Below are 25,286 nucleotides of genomic sequence, written 5' to 3' on the forward strand. Positions count from 1 at the left end.
GGAGCGAGACGAAAAGAATGTGGGATGAAGTTCCAGAAGGTGAGGGCAGAGAGGCTGAAGGCCCAACCACCGATGTTGGGGCAAGCCAGGTGGGGTCCCGGAACAGGCCATGGCCTGCTGAGTGGAGTGAGTGGACAGATTGTTAAGGGGTTAGCAGGTCGGAGAGGAGGAGGGGGCAAGGCCGTGGACGCCCAGGTTCCTGACTGGCTTGGTGAGGTGGAGTGCAATCTGATGCTGCCAGTGCCTGAGGTACGGAGGCTCTGGCAGAAGCGAATCAGGAGAGCCTCGGTCTTGCTGACGTTCAACTGTAGAAAGTTGGCTCTCATCCAGGACTTGATGTCTGACATTATGTGAACCTGGGGTTGAGGGTGGAGGCAGAGATATGGAACTTGACTCCATGCAGATGATGTCATCAAGATGGAGCATGTACAGGTTGAAGAGGAGGGGACCGAGGACAGAGGCCTGAGGAACACAGCACGAGATGGTGCAGGGACTGGAGGAGAAGCCATTTGTGGAGACAAAGTGGAGCCGGTGTGAGAGATAGGATCTGAACCATTCAAGGACAGAACCTTGAAGGTTAAGGTGAGAGGAGAGGCGGTGGATGAGGATCGAGTGGTCCACAGTGTCAAAGACAGCAGAACGCATCAAACTGATTTTTTAAACGACTTCAGTGTCCTGCCGTCCACCATCTCCTGGCAAGCTGTCTTGAAGTGCCTTACAAAATTAACTCATCAGGAGTGAAACGAATATTGCTAAATAAACAAATGCAACAACAAATTAGCACCAACATCTTTTAACCAAAAATTAATAATGTTGATACACCTAACGCTCTGGTCGGAACTATAATTGAATTTGTTCTTTGGGTGCAAAGATATCGTAAGACAGAATGATGCCAAGTCAGCAGAAAACCTTGCTATTGGATTCGCTTCTGGGCCCCTATTAGTGCCCATATATTCACTACATTGTCTGGTATTTATCCAAGTATAAATAAAGGGAAACTGAGAAAAATCAAGAGCTGCAAATGTTCACAAGCCATAATCCAGTACCTTTGTCTACAAATTCAAAATCACTGCACTTTACAGTAAAACCCTGTGAAGCTCTTTGAGATGATCTCCTGATGTAATATTATTATAGGACTCGGCTAACTCAGGTGCTGTGTGAACTCTCTCTCTTTGGACCACCTTCAGCAGCTGAGCTTTTGGTTCCTCTGTTATTGTAAATTGTTCCGAGACATTAGCCAACATACATCTGGCCCTGCCATGGTAAAGACATAAGCCTACATATAGGATGCTATTTAAATACAAGTTGTATATAATCACATTAAAGACTGACGTTAACCCTGTGATATATTAAACGCTATCAAATCACAACCCATGGATTCACTACTTTCATGTGTTGCTGAGTTCATGGGACTTACATTTATTTTGTCTTTTTTTAATTTTTATTTTCTAATAGGTATCTCTGGTCAGTGTGTTGGATTGACTTCCAAAGAATTAATGAATGTGGCTGGTTCACTGTAGGGGCGTTCAGGGCCAATCAATAGTTCTTAGCTAAAATAATAGCTGGTTTGTGTTCAGGAATAAATTCATCAGAGATTTCTGTGAAGTATTTCCATTCGAATAAACTGAATAATAATAATAATCCTTGTATTTGATATACCTCCTTATCACGTCTTTGAGATAGCTCACAGAGTGAGACAAGTGCTTCACAAAATATACTGTAAAATGAATTGACTGCATATTTTGTGGGCGAAACGTGGCAGCCAGTATTCACTTAAGCGCTCTGGGACGTTACCCTGTGTGTGGGGCGCTATATAAATGCAAGTTGTTGTTGCTATTGCTTCCAGCAGCAGAAATGACTGCAGTGAATATTGAATTATTTCCAACTACTTGGCAGTAACAGTGAAACCATGCATTCTCAGATCTGGTCAGGTTGGAGGCTGGCAGCTGCAAACAACCTGCCTGCAGTACATTGAATGAGTTTAGTCCTAGTCATACAAAGCTGATACCTTACAACAAATTCCCTTCAGATTGATTTTAGAAAGGGGGGATTTGCGACATGTAATATAAGGGCAGAATATACCATCATTTGGGTCTTGTAGGTCCTGACAGATTTGGGACTGCCCTGATTTGTTTCTTCTTGGACCTGAATTGGGGGGTGGGCGGGAGAGAGAGAGAGAGAGGTGAGGGGCAGTGTTCATCCTCAAACCTATCACTAAATACAAGCCCAAAAAATTGCGTAGTCTGTCCCTGTGATGATTATCACCAGAGGTGATCATATTTAAAGGTTCAATGTGAAGCTGCATATACCCATAATTTGGCCATAATTTATAGTATTTTCTTTTTTTAAAAAAAGGTTAATGAAGAAATATGCAGTGAGAAGCGGGGGCGACAAATCAAAATAATAATAAAGATTAAATATTACAAGTGGCAAGAAATGAAATGGAAAATCTCATCTTTGTGCAAGTAACTATGATTAAATGCTTTGTTGCATCACCCCAGTTCTTAACAGGCTCCGCTGTCTCCCTGTTTCCGAATGGATGGATTTCAAGATCCTCACTCTTTCTTTCAAATCTCTTCACACCCTGGTATCTCCCTACCTTTCCTATCTTCTCACACCCCATTCCTCTACCTGCCGCCTTCACTCAGCTGGCTTGGGTCTTCTGCACATCCCTCGTCCCCTCCGTCCCACAACTGGCAGTTATGTTTTAACCGCTATGCCTCAAATATCTGGAACTCCTTGCCTAAATCCCTCTGCCTTGCCCCCTCTTTGCCCCTCTTCAAATCACGCCTGTAGAGTTTCCTTTTCGAGTGCGCCTTCATTCACCTCTCCTTTCCTTTCTGGCTCTCTCAAATCCAACCCATAGAGCGGGTGCAAACCCTCGACTGTCCAGCACCTTGGCATGTCCTCCTGGCTCCGATGCCAAGCTGGAAGTGTTAAGCACTTTGAGATATCCTTACAATGTGAAATGCTCTATATAAATGTAAAATGTATTGTATTATCACTGTATCTTTTTTTGCAGATCTTAACTATTTGAAGTAGAAATAAAAATAATCTAAGATCAAGGGGGAAAATATTTTTTTAAAATACAGCACAGATATATATATTATATATTGGTGAAAAATGCATTTGTTCCTTCAGAAACAGAGGAGATTTTCCATTTTGGCAAAAGAAAAAAATTGACAACCTGAAGTTGTGGTATGTGTTAGAATAGATATTTATAACAAGGTAGCAAAGTTTAAAATTGAAGCTGTAATGGCTTTTCTAGTACTGATTCATTGCATGGGGAACATTCTCGGCCTTACAGTAGCAGATGATGAAATTGTAGTTGTATTTGATTGTCCTTTCACTTCAAATCACGTTGGCGTACTGACATGCCATTGAGTTAATACACAGCAATAAATGTAACATCCTCACTAAAAAAACTACTCGAGGATTCTAGCGCCATTCTTCACCATGTGAAGAATATTTTAGTTTGTCAGATTGCCAGCTTTGAAAATGATTGCATTAATAATATTTTTATGTTGTGCACTTTTCATTTAGCGCTCCCCTGTCGAAAAGCTGAAATATAATAGTTGCAAATGTAACTGTTTTGACCTCCCATCCTTACGCACCCAAGGTCCTATTTCAGAAAGGTGTTGATTGGTATATGTGACTTGTCTCATGTCATTATATGAATGCTATATTTGTGATCAAAAAGCATAACAGTCGTGACTCTAGAAACAAGAAGAAATTGATTGGAATATCAATCCTGCTGACAATTTAGCTTCCTGTTGGGTACATAGTAAAATTATCAACAGAAGTTGAGGAAATGATTACATTTTATATTTATATATAACCCCTTTCATGTCAATGAGAGTGTGTCAAAGCACTTGACAGTGATGGTGAACACCTGATCTGGGGGTTGGAGTCGAGGGGGTGAGGAAGGGAAAGATGACCAAAAGCGCAGTCAAAGAGAAGTGCCTTGTACAAGGTGAGGGAGGAAGTGTGTTGGAGTGACTCTGGGATTAGGCAGCAGGAGCAGAATGGCTGAAAGCTCGCCTGCCGATGGTAGGGCAGATAGGGCGAGGAACATGAAGCAGACCAGTGTTCACTGAGCGAACAGAGCAGCCGGGTCAGTCTAGTTGCCAGAGGTTTCATAGGGCCAAACAAAGGAGGGATTCAAATGTGAGGACAAAGACATCAAACTCGATCCGTTGGGAATAATAAATAATAAAAATCAAATCAAAGAGCATATTAGATGGGCACAACAAAGACAGATTCTGTAGCAGTATTTCATTAATCTCTCAATGTAAATTTTCAAGAACAATTTGAAGAATATATCTATAAAATCTTCAAGAACGCTGCCAAAAATTAATCTCTTTATGACAGCTGCTGTCAAGGGTGAAATTCAAGTAGTGTAAATGTAGAATAGTGATCGTGTTCCAGCCCCCTGTGGCAATGAGAGCTGGGCTCACAGGCTCATGAACTGGGATAAGGACTTGATGTTCTGCTCAGTGTTCGGGGACAACAATGGAATCCTTATGGCAATTCCCTCAATGAGAGGTCAGTGGTTCTGGCTGAGGAGCAGAGCAGAGGGAGCTCAGCAATATCTAAATCACACGCTTGTTTTCATAGCAACCAGCAATGTTTTACTGCACCATCATGCATTAATACAATGAGATTCTTTCTTGCTTTCAGTCTTATTGTCATAAAATGCATATTAGCTTCTATAATACCAGCAAAACACACAGTCACTACGCTTTACAGTATATACTGCAAAGTGCTTTGAGATGTCTCGATTGCATGATAAAGTGTTATATCAAATGCAAGGATTATTCATGTAGTAGTAGTCTTATACCAAAAGAAAAACGAAAATGTATCAGAAGGTTACCAAGAGACAAAACCTACTTTCAAGGAAAAAATACTTTATTCTCAGTTTTTCTTTCCATCTCTGAGAACAGCAGAAGCTTTTCAAATTACAGTGAAAATCAGTAAAAAAAAAATTTGATCCGAGACTGTGAAATGTTTCTCCATAACTTGTTCTCTTCTTAAAAAGTGGGATTGGTATTTTAAATGACAGAAGTTATCAGATACTGCTACATGGTTGGTGATGTAATCTGACCCTAATAATGAATGCTCTACTGTGGAACAGAATAAAAACTTTGTTCTCAAATATTTTCTTTGGTCTTAAATTTTGCATGTGAATTCCACTTTATCTTACATCGCTCCAACAAACATTAAAAGATAACATAAAGTTCTATTTTCCCATTTTATCTCCAGAGTATTAAACACAAATAAATTACTCTGTCTTTAGATGATCAATAATAATTGCCATTCTAGAGTGTTGAAAAATAACATTTAAGAAATGAAGGAAGCAGTACAGAAACACTACTACATAGAGAGTAAAGAAAGATCAAAGGTAGAAATAAAGAACTTGAATTATGTAGCATGTTATCCCATTCAAACATCTCAAATCACTTCATAGGTGTCTAAATGGTCTTGAATTCCAGCTGGGTTATGCGTAGCCTCTTGGTGAATCACCAAAATCAGGAAATCCCATTAGTGGCTATCAATACAAATTATCCTGCATGTAACACGACCGGAATTTCAGCCCAGTTATTGTTATAATTAGTGGAACAATAATAATAATAATCCTTGCATTTGATGTAATGCCTTATCATGTCTACAAGACGTCTCAAAGCGCTTCACAGAATATACTGTAAAGTGAATTCACTGTATTTTGTCGGCGAAATGCGGCAGCCAATTGTGCACACAAACAGTCATTGATAGAAGAGACCAATTTATTATTGTTTTTTTAAGGAATTATTACACCCAGGAAAGCGATCCGTTAATTGACTAACAACCGGGTTCCTACTTACAGATAGATAAACAGGAGCCATTTTGTACAAAGCAAGGCCTCACAAGGAGCCATGAAATTAGTGTCAGCCTAGATTGTTAGTTCCAGTCCCAATTTACAGTGGTCAGGCACCACTCAATATCAACATCTAGTCATCTAGTGTAGTCACTCATGAAGGCCTGAGTTGGATAGAGGATCTATAGGGATGGATAAATATAATGCAGTTTGAGCTGGATTACCTTTGGGAATCAGGGAATAAGTAAACAATGCATTCACTAGGATATAGGTGAGTGTGATCAAGTCCAAATAAAGATTACCGAACCCACTTTCAGTTGTCACCCCATCTTTCAGAAAAGATTCATAAATACTAAACTTGCAAGGCATTGGACATTGGAATTTGCATTTATATAGAGGCCTTCACGCAGGGTAGCGTCCCGGAGCCCTTGACAGTGTCAGAGTCTGACGTAACCCTTTGAGCTAACTGGATTGAAAATTATTAATAATAATAAACCTTGCATTTGATATAGTGCCTTATTATGTTGTTTAGACAGCATATACTGTAAAGTGAAATGGTGCAACTGTGCATATTTTGTTGGTGAACCCTACAGCCAATTTGCACACAACAACATCCCACAAACAGACATGGAGTGAATGACTAATTTTATTATCAGCACGTTGGCACGTCCTCCTGATGTGAAAGATGCAATTAAAATGCAATTTGTTGTTGTAATTTGTTGTTGTAATTGTTGTTCAGGACACAGGGATAAACTCATTGCTCTTTTCAAGTAGTACCATGGGATCTGCTACGTACACGTGGACACCAGAAATCTTTGGCCTAGATGAAGGAAGTAAGGTAATCAGCAGAATTCTGCAAACCTTAATATGGGTCTCATTTCACCCACAAAATATATAGTCAATTCACTTAACAGTATATTCTGTGAAGCGCTTTGAGATGTCTTGTGGTAAGGCGCTATATTAAATGCAAGAATTATTATTATTATTTTGCTATTCATGTTGGTGAAATGAGTTACAGATGAATTCTTGTGATATGAAATTTGCTGCTCTCACTAAGATATGTGAACATGTGACTGAAACAAGAAAGATAAAACTGAATTCAGTATGTACAGACCAATGTCAGTCATCAGCAGTGTCCTGGAGTACTGTGGACCCGCCTTGCTCAAGAACTGCACTATCGAGATCGCCACAGAGGGTTGGCTCAATTCTGATCAAAAATCTGTCAAGCCACCATGTATGTCTGTAAAGAAATACCCAGCGGTAATGGCTCCATACTAACTCTGGAGTTAGCATTGTCTACCCAAGATCTGATGTTAAGATAGTTCAGGTATATTGTCTCAAAGAAAATGAAACTTCTTTCACACCTCAAACTGAATGAATTCTTTGAACCTCCACCACCCTTCCCTGCCCTCGAAAGTCAGATCAAAGGTTTGTGAAAATCAAAGGTTTGCTAAGGTCAGTAGTGAGCAGATCTCTCAAATAGTCTATCTGGAGAATGTCACAAAAGTTCAGAGAATCAGGTCAAACATTAGGAAGAAAAGAAATGAAAAGACAGGTGAAGAAGAATAGTGCGTGCAGGGAGCAGTAAGCCAGAGCTGCAGCAATGGATATAGGCAAATGTTCTGTGGCCTGAAATTCCTCCTGGTCTTAACCTGTAAAACTATGTTGTCTTTCAATGCAAAATTACATAGAATTGTGGAAAATTCTTAAATTCAATCTTAAACTGGAACACAGTTTTCCATAGTTTCTTACAGAGAGACATGACAGGTAAATAATTTGGCAATAATCGCATGACCAGCCTTCAATATCCACTCTAACCAATGGGTCCATGTACAGACTACAAAGTGTATGCTGAGGCCAGGTTATTTCGCTGGTAATTTATTGGTACACTTGCATTGAGTAAGGCAATATCACCTTTGCACAGATATAAATTGTATTTCATTGCCTGTTTTAATACTTTTAGTAGTTTCCTGAGGGAAATTGTGTGCAGGCTACAGTGATAAGCAGAGACATAATCAGAGAATTTGATGAATCCTATAAAAAGGCATTTGGATTTTTAAGCTCTGAAGATGAAAGCAGCTTTCTAAAATTATAATCCACTTGCCTTCCTACTGAGGGATCAAAAATACACATTCAAATGGCATTGAATGTGAACAAAACAGGCTTGAAATTTCACCTTGTCTTAGCTGATAAGTCTGAAGTCCATTTTGTCTGAAAATGATTGCTCAGAATTTTTAGAAAATTCTTACATTAATTATTATTGCTTTTGACCTAGCATCTATAGCATCAAAAATATTGATATGTAAAGTGTATTTCCCACAAAGTGGCTTGAAGTGAATGACCAATTTATCGGAGGATTGTGAGCCAGGAAAAACTCTTTTCTTTTCAAATAATGCCATGAATCTTCTATCTCCATTCAAATAGGCAGACAGGGCCTTAGTTAAATGTTTCATCCAAAGGACAGCAACCTCCACCACCCCCCCACCCCCTGTCCCAGCACTGCACTTGGAAGTCATTCCAGACTGCGAGCTCAAAAAACCCCATTGTGGTGTTATATAAATGGCGTATACATTGTAGCATATGTGTGTGTGTGTGTGTGTTGAACTGTTTTGACTTCATTACCAAAAGCTGCCGTGAAGTAACTGATAATTTTAACTGGGAGAACTCTGAAGAACTTACAGAAAACCAGCTTTAAAATGAAGACCATATTTAAGAATGTGCCACATTCTGACCACTCTGAAATGCTACATAAATAGAAAAAATTTACACCTGGGTAACATTTCCCTCCAGTGCTATTTGTCATTTAAGTTATCATGAGACAATTACCAGATCCTCTGTTTTTGAAGCATCCTGCCTTGTTTGACCCCCAACAGTCCTTTCTATCCCACATCCGTTGCCATGACCTGCCCTGTCTTCCCCAACCTCTGCAACATTACCCGGCTCCGCCACTGTTTCACGTCGCAGGCCACCAAGACCACTTACATGCATTCATAACATCCAGGCTCGACCGCCAGACTCCATGCTTGTCGGCCTCCCCAACTCTTCCCTCCATAGGCTGCAGATCATCCAGAACTCTGCAGTCCGTGCCCTTTAACGCACTAGGCTCCACAACTCTATCACTACCATCCTCATCCAACTTCAATGGCTTCCCATCCCATAAAGGATACAGTTCAAGATCCTGGTCCTCATCTTCAAAACCCTCCATGACCTTTGCTCCCCCTGCAACCACTGCATCCTCCTAACCCCCTACCAATCTGCCCACTTCTCTGCTTAGCGGGCTCTGGCCTGCTTCACATCCCCCACCTCACTCACCCCACCATTGGCGGGCGGGCCTTCAGCCACTCTGCCACCACCTTCTGGAACTCCATCCCGCAGTCCCTCTGCCTTGCCCCCTCCCTTGCCTCCTTCAAGACCCTCCTCTTCAACTGTTCTTTTGGTCACTCTCCTTCCCCCCCGTCCTTCACCCTCTCTGATCCCGACCCCCAGCTTGCATCCGAAGCACTGATTGTCCAGAGCCTTGGGAAGTCCTCCCGACATGAAAGGTGCTATACAAATGTAATTTTGTTGTTGTTGTTATTAAAGAAATGCTTATCCTTTAGAATTGGTAAACTTATCAAATAGTAAGCTGTAAATGTGCAGAGGTCATTATGTACTGTATGATGTTGGATTGGAAGCAACAGATTACGACATTGTTCTGTGTTTTGGAACTAAGAACAGATGGTAGGATTAGGAATTAAAGCTAAGTCCTTCCATGATATCTCCATAGTTTCAAAACCCAGTTTAATGAAATAATATATTTCATATGAGTATTTTATGTTGTACAAAAAAGTGCTCCATGTAAAACATAACCAGAACTATTTTGTCCAGAAAGGGATAGAAGGGTGCACATCCATGCTTTTCTCAACTGCAAAATCTCTTTTGTATACACCTGGTTTAGTTGGTAACATTTCCCCTCTAGAAAATTAATAAAAAGCTCAGATTGCACCCCTTCAGTCTATACATGTATAAAGTAACAATATGTCCAGCTATAACCATTTTGTCCTCTTTTACAGGTTCTTGCCCTCTGGAACAAAGTACCAAACCACAACAACAACTTGCATTTATATAGTGCTCTTCACATGGGGTAGTGTCCCGGAGTGCTTAATTCTAAATTCAAAGAAGCACGAGAAAGATTATGAAGACCTCCTGTGAACAGGAGGCATATTTCCTCGCCCTATGTCAGAACTTTGAAAATAGGGAGAATTTCCACCTGGACCTAGATTTGCTCTATTTATGTAGCATTTCAGAGATGGGTAACTTGTTGAATTCAGTCTTAATTCTGAAATAGTTTTTCTGTCCCCATATCAACCTGTTTGCTCCCTCCGCTCAGTAGACATAGTGCAGTGTGACTTAAAAATGTCAAAGGAATAAGGCATTTGAACTTGTCTACTGGAGTTGTCTGCCTATAGATATTCCTCTCTGCAGCCCATTATGGGTGGCATGAAAATGACTCAGACCTCAGACTACTGAATTTTTCTAACCGCTTAGAAATTGCTCATCAAATCTAAGTGGCACGCCATTGTTTACCACAGTCGGAACCTGTTGAATCTGCAACAAGGAAAAATAAATCCCTGAAAGGAATTACCCAGGTGCCATACAAATGATAAATAGTTAAAATGCTACGCTTCAGAAAACATAATGCATCAGTTCCACCACGATCCTGTGCTTCCATAGCTAGTGACAGCGTTAGACTTTGCTTATCAAAGGAAAGGTTTGTGGAATCATCCGCTTGGAGTAGATATTGGGTTCCATTTTCTATCACTTAAATGTTTCACTTTATTTTGCAATGACAACGGTGCTCAGTCTCATAGATGAATGAGAAGAAGCTTCTAAAAAGCAACTTGTGTGCAGCAGCCTGATAAGAATGAAATGCTCATTTTCAGCCCAGATATATAGTGCCATTAATGACGGTTTCTACTGCGTTATGCTTTTAAATGTGTCAAGGTAGCCTATATATTTCATTCATTTCTATTATTAATATGCACTGTGTGAATACACAACAACCCCCAGCAACAGTCATTTGAGCCATCCAAATCAGGCATCCAAATCAGAGCAGGCATCAATAGCAGTGCTATTGCAGTGGCTCGAGGGAAGGAATATAAAATCTTATAACAATTTTTGACACACCACCAAACGTAATTAAACGCCTCGCTTCACTTCCCAACATCTTCCAACATATCAGGGAATTTCACCAATTCTCAGGATAGAAATTCAATTAACTGCAATCTCAATTATTTACTGGAAGGGAGGAGACTTCCTCTGCTGTGATTCGAGACGTCAACTTGGCTCAGTTGGTAACTTAGCTTTGGGTTAGAAGGTTGTGGGCCCAAACCTCAAATAGGCTGACTTTAAAATCACATTGTCATTGTGGTGATATTGGGAGAGAGCTGAATTGTTCAATAGAATACCACTACCATTTACACTCATATTAGCACCTTTCACATTGAGGGAACATGCCAAAGCACAGTTACATTTCTGGCTGGGCATCAGAGCTGAAGGGGGGAACTGAGATGGGAAAGAGGGGAAAGATGACTGAAAGCATGGTCAATAGGAAACATTTCCAGGGATATCTTGAAAAAGGAGAGGGAGGCAGAGAGCAAGTCAGAGAGACTTGGGAATGGAGCTTCAGATTGAGGGCCGCAAGTAATAATAATAATCCTTGCATTTGATATAGCGTCTTATCACGTCTTCAAGACATCTCAAAGTGCTTGACAGAATATGCTGTAAAGTGAATTGACTGTATATTTGTGCGTGAAACTGGCAACCAATTGCGCACAGCAGTGTTCCACAAACAGCTGTGGATTGAACTGACAATTTTTTTTTGAAGGAATTATTACCCCCGGAAAAGCCAATCGACTATTAACTGGGTTCCAACTTACTGCTAGGTAAACAGAGGTGTGTGGAATAAGGAAACTTGCTCAACATTTCACCCTGCCGGGAATTGAACCCAGGTCTCTCGCTTGCAAGGTGAGTGCTCTCACCACTGAGCTACAGGACTCATAAATCATAGAAATAGTGCTGACATTGAATGAAATGTTAAACTGAGGTTCTGTTTTCAAGTGTTTGTTAAGGATCCCCTGGCACTATTCTAAGGGAGAAGTGAAGATTATTTTTTTCTGGAGGATTGTTGCCCAGGATATAATTTCTTCTGGTGTCCTGAGCAAGGACCTCCAGAAAAAAAAGATAATTTCAATTTTGCTTCATGGTTGTTTGTGGGATATCACTGCACAAATTTACACAAATATATTGTCACTACCTGTGAAGTGATTTGAGATATTGTGACTCTACAGGTTCTATATCAAATGAAAGGATTAACATTAATATTTATTGGGATTGCTGGATAACTATATTTGCACCAATGCAAATTACATTGGGCACAACAAATAAACAATCTACACAACAGGAATACACTTTTAATAAACCATTCATAAGAATTACAATACAATAGTTCTTGGATTTGATACATTGCCTCTCATGTCAAGACAATATCTCAAAGTGCTTCACAGGATTTAATGACTGTGTATGTTGTTAGCGAATTACAAAACAAGAAATGACTTATTGGACCTTGAAACTGGAGAGTAATTTGCAAGGTTCACAAAAGGATTATGTAAAGTGAATCCTCTAGGTACTGAATATGTCTCGGGCCAATCCTTTAGAATCCACCTTCACGAAAATCAGAAGTGTGATTGACTTCTGAGGAGAGCTGTACCCACAGGATTCATCTTTCATAAATGCTTCTGTGAATCTGCCAAACTACACCCCAATGTGCACGAATATGAAACGAATACCACTGCTGATGCACAACTTAATGCAATGTTGATGTCACTTCACTTTTCAGCAAGGAAAATTTCTCACTCTAAGAGCAATGTTAAGACTGCAGCAAAACACAATGTCAAATGTGAATTGCCAACATTGTAATTGCTTCTACTGCAGGAAGATCAACCATATAAACAGATGAATCATATGTCTATTTAAAAAGTAGCTCAGCCACTGTAGCCATTAATTTTACTATTAATTGTGACTTTGTGTCTCACCGCTAGCATTGGATCCTGAACAAAAATGTTTCCGGAATAAGATAAATGCATTACAAAAAATAATTAACTCTAAATGATCCAGAAATCAGTAACTGTGCAAGATGTGGTATTACTTTATGATATGTGAAAACTGAATCAAAATAATACCTAGGGTCAAACAAGATATTGAGCAGTTGTATCAGCTGACACAAACAATAAAGTCCATAATTTCTTTTAAAAGGGAATGACTGGTCTTGCTGGTGTGCGAATCATGGTATTGGAGTGTTATTTAGTGGGATATCTGAATTATTATTAATAATAATCTTGCATTTGATATAGTGCTTTCCACAACAGGAGGACCCCACAAAGCACTTCACAGGATTCACTGTAATGTGTAGTGACTGTGTGTGTTTTTTGCAGACAAATGTGCCAGCCAATTTGTGCATAGTGTTGTCCTGTAAACAGCCATGAAATGAATAACCAAATTTATCTGGGGGATTGCTGGCTGGGACAGCAGGAGAAACTCCCTTCACTTTCAAACACTGTCACGAGAGTTAGATGCCACCCCAAGAAGAGGCACTCCATACATATAATCTCCAGGCCAATGAATCCAATATATGGATATAATGAACACCCAATATATACTGGCCTTGTTAATAATGATCACATTACATGTCATAATTTTCAACCCATCCTGCTGAGCAAGAGAAAATAAAACTTTACGAATATCATTGCAAATTTCAGCCAGTACTTACAAAGCTCCTGTTGGAAACCTAGGATTGCTGAATAAAGAAAATCTGCTGCGCATCTCTCTATTTCCTATGAGATAGAAAATGTGATGGACCAACACATCTAAAGCTCAGAAGACGAAGGAATGTGACGATTTGAGTCTATTAGAATAATTATGCATATCCACCACATTTTCTTCTGACTGCTCTGCTGATTCTGTTTTTAAAAATATATAATTTTACTTCAACTTTTATTACTGATCAAACCCTTGGGGGAATAAGCTGGGAGAAATTACTGAACTGGACATGGAAAATCCTAATTATTTCAAAATATGTCATGGGCAGCAGTGAGATATGCTAAGTGTTTCCACATGTGAAGCTGCCGTAAATCATTTCTATAGTAATTTATTCGTTCACCTTCGCTTGTGATCATATTTATCATGTCTTTCTGTTGGCTGGAATATGCTTCGCCTAGAACACTAATGTGAACCCCGATTGCTGAAATAAATGTAGAGTAACAAACCCTGCCAGGAACTTGCTATTAAATCAAGTGAGTCTGATTATAATAATAATAATAATTCTTGCATTTGAAATAGTGCCTTTCACATTGGGAAGGCTCCTCAAAGCGCTTCACAGGGTATTATGTGATGATGTATTTTGTAGGCAAATACAGCAGCTAATTTGCATGCAACAATGTCTCACAAACAGCCATGAAGTGATTGATCAATTTTATCAGGGTTCTTGGCCTGGACACCAGGAGAAACTCCCTTCTCTTTTCAAATAGTGTGATGGTATCTTTAACATGCACCTGAACAAACAGATGGGATCTCAGTTTCTTCAATTAGTTGCGGGCAATTTAGTCAAGGTGCATTCCTTGACTAGTCAAGTTTAGCTTCTTATGGGGTTGTCCATGTCGCCTCAAAACCAGAAGCATTGTTTGCCATGATGACAACAACAAATTGCATTTATATAGCACCTTTCATGTCGGGAGGATGTCCCAAGGTCCTGACAAGTATTGATAGCAACATTTTAAAAAGCTAGTGATAACTGTCACATCACGGAAATGGGTGACTCAAACCTGTCCAGTCAGTCATGTTTGGGAATGAACCCCTCTCCCACATGAACTCTGGTAAAGCAGTTAAAGGACCTCAAATCTGGTTGAGTTCTCTTGTGCTGCTATCTTTGCGCCCACAAATATTGCTTTTCAGTTCGCCTGCACGCATCATCTGTGTAACTCAAGCCAAGGTTGGCCAGTAGCATGTGCGACTGAAAGAACAAGTGGCGGTGAAAACAAGATGGTGCTATGTAGAGAAGCCCACTGTCCTCAGGCAAAGCCATTTTGCTGATGTTGGGGCAGGTAGGGTTTTCATTCTCAAATCTATTAATAACTAAAATAGTTTTAGTGCTCCGATACAGTACCCCACACAAACCTCACTGTATCAATGCAAGTTGTTGTTTTAGGTTCCACTTTTCAGCAACACGATAATCACTGCATTTTTTATCCNTTTTTTTAGAAATACGGGAGTCATCTGGAGTCTGCAAACAATTGTGATTGCCACAGCATAAGAGGGGTGTTCTGGCTCTCGTCATGCTGAGGAGAGCAATGAGGATGAACCCCAGTGTTGGAGTGATGAGCTATGAGCAACAATAAAATAAATAGTCTCTTCAGTCTTGAAGAGAGACTTTTTAAGGGGAACTTATGGAGGTATGTAAGATTCTACATGAGATTGGGAAAATAAAACCACATTAATACTAGCAAATGGGTCAATGTAAGAGAACAAAGGTTCAGGGTAGGAAAGGGAAATTTCAAAACAGACACCACAGGAACTTGCTTAAGAACCAGCTTGATGCTTTAGAGGTAGGATGGTAGGATGGGGATTTTGGAAGGATGATATCAAATGGGTTGAAAGGTCTTCTTCATCTGAACCTCTCTTGTGATCTTGTGTTTCCAGTTGTGTTTAACATAAGAATATACATTAATATATCAAATATAACACTTTATGCAGTAGTACAGTTTGATCATCACTATATAGATTACTTTTGTTTTGAGAAACAACCCATGTGAAGGGCACTATATAAATGCAAGTTACTGTTGTTATGTTGCTTCACTCATTGCATTGTGCTGTAGCTCTTGTCAGAATTCCTCTCATTGTGTAACTATTCTAGTTTGTGACATTTCAACAGTTGTAATGTATCGTTCAGTGGTTGAAATTTGCACTAAGCTATAGCATAAAAAGTAATTGTTATATTCCATACTTCATAGCCATAGGCATTTATGAGACCCACATTTATCCACAAAATACACAGCCAGTACACTTGACAATAATTGCCTATGAAGCACTTTAATATTATAGGCACCATAGCAAATCCAAGGATTATTATTTATTATTATTATCATATACAAACCTGAAATTGAGCAGAAGGACATGTTTTCTCTGTTGGCAGATTTTATTTGTTTCAGCAATTAGTAACCTTTCTCTTACTCTTACTCTTACTCTTACTCTTATTCTTACTCAGGAGATGCTTGTACCATCATGTGCCTAGGATTAATTAATATCTATCAGAGAGATTTAATAATAATCCTTGCATTTGATATAGCGCTTTTCACATCTTCTAGACGTCCCAAAACACTTCACAGAATATACTGCAAAGTGAATTGACTGTATATTTGTGGGCAAACACAGCAGCCAATTGCGCACAACAATGTCCCACAAACAGTCGGAGATTGTAAATGACCAATTTTATATTGTTTTTTGTTTTGGAGGGATTATTACCTCCTGGGGGATTTAGTGACATTGTTTTTTCAGCTCTGGAACCTAGCTTTGATTGCAGCCTTGCCTGAAAGTCCCTTTCCTCGCTCTAAGCATACTAACTGGAATAAGCTGAGATAAGATGGACGACATTGGGTTTATGGACAGGATTTTTCTGTACTGGGTCTCAAAAAACAGTGAAGGGGAGTGACTTTGTCAGGGGAAATGACAAGCAGGTCACTGAGGCTGACAAAGTAGCTGAATTAATATACTACTACTACTACTAATTATTATTATTATTGTTGATTCTCTGATGCTGATTCATTTTCAATTTGTGGCCTCAGTATATTCCTTCCAGCCAGTCCTTTGACAATTTCATAATCATTCCCTACACCAAAAAGATGTTCAAGACACCATCAAAAATAGATAGGTAAAATAAATATCAATGCTGATGATAACTATTTATAACTGATCTGAAGAGGTAACACTCATTCTGGTAAATCATATTATTAAATTGTTTTGTAATCCATTTGAACTTCTATTTGTGCTCCAGAGAAAATATGGTTTTGTTAACTGCAGAATGTAAGAAAATATTAGCTCAAAAATTATTTGGGCTTTCGCGTTTTTAAATTTTATTTTCACCCACTAAAAATATATAAACTTACACCACTTTACCATATGTCATGTGAAATGCTTTGAGATATCTCAAAAATGTGATAATGTGCTATATCAAACACAAGGATTAATATTTATTATTTTGATTTTAATAAATAAATATTTTCTCAGACAGAGACAAAAAAACTGTTAAAAAAATTGTCTTGCTGACACTTACAGCTTTATCTGGGTGATATGCTAATTAAAGCAAATTCTGACCTCTTACAACTTTGTGTTAAAAATTTTCCCTTGAATAAATTAACTCTGTTAGGACCCAAAATTGAAATTAGACTTTATAGAAAGTGAGCATTATCTGGGATTAGGATGTTCTGCTGTGCACAAGAAACCAGAGATTTAGACTATTTGAAAGGCAGCATTCTAATGTAAATGTTGGTGCAAGGTCATTTTGCATTAGTTTAACACTTTCCTTTGTTACCATCTCTCTGAAAAATGTTCCTATTATATTGTGCCTCAGTTCTTAATGAAATATTTCTACAAAATATTGATATAGGAGAAACATGTGGAGCTGTTAAATTATTTCCTCAAATTACTGCTAGCTGTTGCACTTAATGTTTGCTGTGGTTATAAGAAATCTCATGAATCAAAGATGCTTGAAAAGAGGAATATTGAAGGTTATGGGAGCGAGCTGGAGATTGGAATTAAACTAGACCGGTCATGTGGTGAAAAATACCAGAGCAGATTTAATGGGACATTCTATGATTCTTCAGGATCAAAATTGTGGTCATGGTGTTGGTCTTGCACCTACAATCTTCTGACTCAAAGTGTGAGCCCTTACCAACTGAACCTATATTCTATTAACAAACTAAATTGTATATTCTGACAAACTATATTCTATTCTACAAAACGCAAAATACCTTAGATGATGGAAATATGAAAACAAAAACAGAAGCCGCGGGGAACACTCAGCAGGTCAGGCAGCGTCTATGGAGAAAGGAAAGTGAGTCAACATTTCAGGTGCACGACCCTTTGGCAGAACTTCGTCAGTTTTGACGAAGGGTTGTGGACCCGAAACGTTGACTCACTTTCCTTTCTCCATGGATGCTGCCTGATCTGCCTAGTATTCCCACGACTTCTGTTTTTATACTCTATTCTAATATTTCCAAAATGCAGCAAACCCTAGTGCCACATTGCAAAATAAATTGTGTAACCCCATTAGAAATGAAGCAATGTCACCTCACCCTATTTGTTTCAAATATTAAGCTTGCCTCATTCTTAGTAACGCCAAAGACTATAATAAATTACCTTAGAATTCTTGCAAATTCCAAATGTTGCTCTCTACATTTCACACAGGGTAGGCCAATCAGTTGAATACTGTGCTAGGGACCAGCAACTGATGGGTTTAAACGATTACTAGGCTACAATCCATGCACCAAATGAAGCTGGAACAACTAATATGCATAGGTTTCTAATTCATTTCACCCAGATCACTGGTGAGGCCACTTTAAAATGCCATGTCCAGTTTTGGGAATACTAACTTCCCAAGACCATTGCTTGGAAAGCGATTAGGGAAGAGCAATCAGGATTTTTTCAGAGCTTTATGTTATGGGAGAGCCTTCCAGAGCTAAACTGATTTTCATTAGAAAGAAGGTTCGGGGGGAATAAGATCCATGATAAATGTTGTACATTTTGTAGTAAGAGGAATTTCACATCAACACTTCTTCACATGACATGAACTACCACTGGATATACCTACTGCATTCTGTAAATACTTTATAATCGGTTCTAAATCTGACCACTGTTGTGTGGCCACCGGTAAAAGTTCCTGGACATAAACAGTGTTTTGTCCAGGCAAGGCACAAAGACTTAAGCACAATGAGAACTTGGGCTCCTGTTGAAACCTAGGTTGTGTGTTATGCAGGGAATTGCTTGTAAAAGACATTGTTTCATACAGCAGACGCTTTTCCCAGCATTTGTGAAGCAGTGACACAGGGCAAGAACTCTTAAGATACAACATGGAGTCCTGTAGCTCAGTGGTTAGAGCACTCGCTTTGCAAGCGAGAGACCTGAGTTCAATTCCAGGCAGAGGGCGAAACCTTGGGCAAGTTTCCTTACTCCACACAGAGCCTAATAATAATCCCTCCAAAAAACAACAAAAAAAAACAATAATAAAAAATTGGTCATTTTCAATCTACGACTGTTTGTTGGACATTGCTGTGCGCAATTGGCTGCCGCGTTCGCCCACAAATATACAGTCAATTCACTTTACAGTGTGTTCTGTGAAGCGCTTTGGGACGTCCTCCCGACGTGAAAAGCGCTATATCAAATGCAATGATTATTATTATTATAACATGGTAGAAACATACAATACAATGCAAATTTACATTTATACACATTTCTATACATTTCTCATGGGGAGGACGTCCCAAGACGTTTAACATTTTTGACTTGACATCCAAGCTGGGGGTGGGAGCCAAGTGGGCAGGGGAAGAAAAAGATGACTGAAAGCACGGTCAAACAGTTTGGTCTTGAGGCAGCTATTGAAAGAGGTGAGGGAGGGAGTTGGAGGGCACCGGAATAGAACCATAAAACATAGAAACAGGAGTAGGCCATTCAGCCACTCAAGCACAGAATTTGCATTTTCATTTTCTTTTAAAAGCACAAAACAGATATGCCTTCCTTCTGAAATATTTAGTTCAACACAGGATTAAAAGATGAGCTTTCTGCATGCCAAAGGAGCAGTATAGATTGGGCGTTAAGGGTACAGGTTAAGTGTTTGGACCTTTTTAATCCATATGGCTCATAAGTACACTGTCCATGTTCCAACTGAACCATTCGTCCTCCTCAAGGCTGGACTATGGGAACTCTCTCCTCGCCGGCCTTCCCGGCACCTCCCTCCACAAGCTGCAGGTCATTCAGAACTCTGCAGCTCGTGTACTGTCCCGCACCAGGCTTCGCAACCACATCACTCCCACCCTCGCTCACCTCCACTGGCTCCCCATCCCCCAGAGGATCGAATTCAAGATCCTCATCCTCACCTACAAGAACATTCACGGCCTTGCTCCCTCCTACCTCTCTGACCTACTATCCCCCTACTTACCTGCCCGTACCCTCCGTTCCTCTGGCTCCGGTCTGCTCCACATCCCCCGCCCCAACCGCCCTACCATCGGTGGCCGGGCCTTCAGCCTCTCAGCCCCTAGGCTCTGGAAGTCTATCCCCCAGTGCCTTCGCCGCCTCCTCCCTTTCCTCCTTCAAGGCCGGTCTCAAGACCTTTCTCTTTGACCGTGCCTTCAGCTCCCCTCTCAATTCTCTACCCCCTCCTCGCTCCCTCCCTTCCTTCCCCTCATCCTGACCATTTTCCCCCCTGCTCGGGTCCTGACCCAACTGTACAGCGCCTTGGGACGTCCTCCCGACGTGAAAGGCGCTTATAAATGGAATCTTGTTGTTGTTGTTGTTGTTGTTGTTAGATTGTTTTGGTTTAATATCACAAAAGACGTTTTTCAGGAAACATAAAATAGATTTTAAATATAATACACTTAACTCATAACTTAAACATAACTCTTAGAGACAAGAGAAACACAGTTCTGTATGACTACACATAACTGCATATATCATGCATTAGATAAAACATTAGATAAAATGAAATGGAAATATGATTCAATGAATACTGTACCTTGTTTACCTGTAAGGAACACACACCTGACAAAACGCAATCTTCACATCCAGGATAGGCTCACTGCAGTAATACAAGAAATGTCGGCTCATAAATACCTACAGGAGGAACAGAAACACAAATGTTGTTTCAATTTCACATTGAATGTATTCTTTCTGAATTAAATAAGGCAGGAGTATTGTGATAGATCAGATGTTGGTATACACTGAATTGATATTTATCATATTCACTTAAATTGCCTCTATCCTGGATCCTTCCAATTCAGCCAGTTATATGCAAGTCAAGCCCCAACAACATGGCATAATTAATGAGAAAGGTATTGAAAAGACCAATTCAGTATCTATTTATGATCACAAATACTGCAGAGCTAGTGCCATTCAATGCTTAAGATGGAGTACACATCAAGTGTTAGCTATATCGATTTGATTCTGAGCTCCACTTCACAATCAACTGCACAAGGATTTCAGGCATTGAAACTGTGCCTTAGGTCCAACATAAATTGGACTTCTATTACAGTTGATTTTAAAAAAAACTTTCAATCTGTAAAAAAACAAAAAGATTAATAAGATTCTAACCTAGATCCGATCTATAATTCAGAAATGATTTATAATCGCATTCATAGTAAAGTAGGAAATGGAATAAGAGCATTAGAATGCAATAGGGATTTTCTTCTGGGTTAGAGTTAAGTTGTAACGTTGGACAAAGCAGAGATGACCTTACTTTACAGGTGCTCTATGCTATATCTGGCATAGTAATGCTTCATTATGGATAAACAATAAAATAATAATAATCCTTGCATTTGATATAGCACTTTTCACGTCTTCTAGTGAATTGACTATATATTTTGTGGGTGAATCGCGGCAGCCAATTACGCACAGCAGTGTCCCACAAACAGTCGTGGATTGAGTGACCAAATTATTATTGTTTTTTTTTCTTAAGGGATTATTATCAGGCGTGTGGAGTAAGGAAACTTGCCCAAGATTTCGCCCTGCCGGGAATCAAACCCAGGTCTCTGAAGAAACATCTCCTCTGATTTTCTCTCCTTCAACTTTTGACTTTTTTTACCTCCTACTAGGGTACTCATCCACATGTTTCCTCCTTATTTCACCCAAATGGCATTCATGTGCAACCTTTGACAGCTAGTGTTAGCAGGTGGTAACTATTAAACCATGGGTGACATCCAAGCCAAGACTGATCCTGTCCTCACCTGATCCAGCTACACTCATCTTCCAGCAGGGGTTTTTGGACAATGATCAAGAGCAGGAACCCTGCCTGATTTTCAGCTCCCTAACTCAGGATGTTGAAGCAAATTATCACACCCCAACTGAGAACAGCTAACTCAGCACAGACTGGATTGATCTTCCAACCTTCCTGTCTTTATGCCGTAATAGTAAGGTCTGTGCCCTTACTCACTAGGCCACCAAGGGAGCTATCAAACAGAAGCACTGTTTAGATTGTACTGCATATTTGTTACAATCGGATAGATCTTTTCAAGTTTCCCTTTCATTAAGGTACAAACACATATCACATAAGACACCCATGCCTTTTTAACTTATCAAAATATCCATTTCAGAACTAACTAGACCTCTATAGCCATTCAACTTAATATAAACTGTGCTACCCTCTCAGTCTCTTAAGGAAGATAATCCTTACATTTGATATCCATTGTTCATTTCAGGACTAACAACAAGTTCTCTATAGCTACTCAACAGCAAAAACCCTGTTACCCTTTTACGTCTCAAAACCTTCACATGATTTATGGTAAATTGTGCACTTTGTAGGCAAACATGGTGGCCAATATGTACATAGCACACAGCCTATATGGACTAAGGTCAATTACACATTGCCCAGTCATAGTATGACTGAGGGTTACATAACTTAGAGGTCACTAACTGGGCACTATTAGAATCTGGTCATATACATTAAAAACTTCGAACTGAATCAGAGTTCAAAATCACTATTGTGAGCAAGTAACCCGCTGACAATATTTCCCATTCATGATTTAATTTATTGTCATCGCTGCCTTAAACTTGCAAAGATTGCAGTTGTAAACCTAATTTGCAAGAGATTAAATTCAGAACCTACCATTTAGTATGTTTTACACTGAGATAACATTGATTTTTGACAATGATGATATTTGAACCAAAATCTCCAGGGAGATATATATATAGCAAGTACCTTGGATAGATAGGATTTTCTAATTCTGGTAAATAATTATGTTTTTTGCACAGAAAACCTTCTTGGAATTTTTCTGCAATTCAAAATGTTTAGGTGAAAATATATATACTTCAAAATAAACTTTTGTTCAGCATTCATTATAAAAAAAAGCTGGACTCCAGGTGCAGCCAGCAAGGACTTCCTCCTTAAAGGATTAAGGAATAGAAAAAAATAGTGCAATAACATTCAACTTGGCTTGGAAATGGTGTGACCATATAAAAATTACCACCCTTGGATTGGATAGAACATTTTTCATGGCAGTAGGATGTCTCAAAACACTTCACAGAATTTACTGTAAGGTGTAGTGACTGTATTGAACCAAAAACCAGGAGATGGGCAACCCTAAGGAGTGGGATGACTAAGCTTAGTGACAGGGGATATTGCTCAAGGATAAATCAGTTGAAGGTAAATGGAGATCATTTTGTGTAAAATGTAGGACATGGACATACCTAAGTACACCTGGGGAACAAATTAGAAAATTACTCTAAAATAAATGAAAGGGAGTATGAACAAGTAGACGAGTGGACACTGGAATTATTTAATAAACAGCTTGATATTGAAATGTTGGGGATGGCGTTCATCATGGATGCTCTCATATGTGGCAGCTGGCTTAGTTGGTAGCACTCTTTTCTTTGGGTCAGAAGATTGTGGGTTCAAGTCCCATGGTGGGATTGTAGACTCGTAATCGAGGCTGACAATCCAATGCAATTCTGGGGGAGCAGCTCTAGGTGAAAGGATGTCCTCCTGACGTGAAAGGTGCTTTACAAATGTAATTTTTTTGTTGTTGTTGTTGTTATATAGGTCTAAAGAGAAAGAGGGAAGACTGGATAGAATGCAGAAGTGTGAACCAGAGCTTATTTCCTCTGTAACCCTGAACCTGAGTTCTCTTATTAGACTGCCCTGGCAAATCTAAAAGTATTGTTTGGGTTTACTTTCTCGATCCCATTTAGGATCAAATCTGAAACTTTCAATGTTAGTATGGCTTAGTTTCAAATTGGATGATGGCTTTATAAACTGAGGAAGCAGAAGTGAAATGATGTGAAGCACAGTATTACAGTGCAGCACCTCATCTGGTCTACTAGCCTATCTGAGAACAATCAAAATTCATTCTAGCTGTGAGAGACGTTTCCTGACACTCACATCTGCAGCCACCATTTTGAATACACCCAGTGTGCTTCACATGGTCATTCCTGTAGATGCAAGAATGTTTAAAAAGTAGCTTAATGCAGTGATGGGGCTGGGCGGGTGTTCTGGAGAGATGAGATTGGATGGATCGAAGGGCCTTCTTCATCCAGACCATTCTTGTGATCTTTTTATCTTGTGAGACAATGCATTTCTGCATTGCATATACTGCGACCACACTAAACATCCAAACATCACAATTTTCTATTTGCTTCCCTTCTGCCTACAGCAATCTTATAACATACAAAGACTTATCTATGCTGCACAACTCCAATTGCCAACAAGTACAATTAAGCACAGAAAATTATAATTATGTATTTTTCTTCATGACAATTTCCTGGATGTTTGGATGCAAGTGGTATCCTTTTAATCATTTTATTAGAAATGAATGATAAGATCTGACTAAAGGATCTTAAATAGTAATTAAGCTATTTGAAACAAGTACAATAAGCCTTTCATCTATGGAATAATGATTAATGTGGAGCAATAAGTATACCGTCACATACAGTGGGCTCCTGCCAGGGTTTTACAATGATTAATGCTGGGGCAATGCTTTCTGCGTGATAGGTAATAATTACAAGGAAGCTACTTTTGTTCCCTTATACACACTCATTAGGAGCTCTAGGAGCACAAATTTTGCAGCTTACATTTTGTTGTCTATTTTAACACCTTCTCTTTCATATCAAATGCTGTTATTGTTTCACCCTTTTTCTGTGGCAACATCCTTTAAATGAACAGCAGCAAGCCAACAAAAGCAGTCCTGAGAATAGCTCTGAATAGAACAGGCAGTTCGTTGGCATACACAGTGACTGCACTTGACAGTAAAAATCCTGTGAAGAGCTTTGAAATGTTTTGTGATAAGGCACTATATCAAATGCAAAGATTATTATTATCTTATCATTACCATTTGGAGGCCTGTAGTTTAGTGGTTTAAAGCACTCGCCTCGCAAGCGAGAGGACCAGGCAGGGCAAAACCTTAAGCAAGTTTCCTTATTCCACCGGCCTCTTTACCTAGCAGTACGTAGGAACTAGGTTGTTAGTCAACTGGCGGATCGCTTCTCCAGGGGTAATAATGCCTTCAACGTAAATAAATAAATAATTTGGTCACTCAATCCACAACTGTTCATGGGACACTAATGTGCCCAATTGGCTGCCACATCTCACCCACAAAATATACAGTCAATTCACTTTACAGTATATTCTGTGAAGCGCTTTGAG

At 39.4% G+C, this 25,286-nt stretch overlaps 1 protein-coding gene across 3 annotated transcripts in view; it reads right to left on the minus strand.

The window, feature by feature from the left end:
• Positions 1–25,286, minus strand: part of mapk10 (mitogen-activated protein kinase 10) — a 124,869-nt gene that overhangs the window by 46,778 nt on the left and 52,805 nt on the right. For 2 of the 3 annotated variants that reach the window (XM_007896950.2, XM_007896947.2), the window contains exon 2: positions 20,696–20,767. In XM_007896950.2, coding sequence (XP_007895141.1) covers positions 20,696–20,767 — 72 coding nt within the window. Of the gene's footprint in view, positions 1–20,669; positions 20,768–25,286 lie in introns of those variants that run through there. The other variant, XM_007896951.2, reaches the window with a different exon arrangement.

Source organism: Callorhinchus milii, unplaced genomic scaffold (assembly GCF_018977255.1).
Source record: "Callorhinchus milii isolate IMCB2004 unplaced genomic scaffold, IMCB_Cmil_1.0 Scaffold1, whole genome shotgun sequence".
Classification (NCBI taxonomy): domain Eukaryota; kingdom Metazoa; phylum Chordata; class Chondrichthyes; order Chimaeriformes; family Callorhinchidae; genus Callorhinchus; species Callorhinchus milii.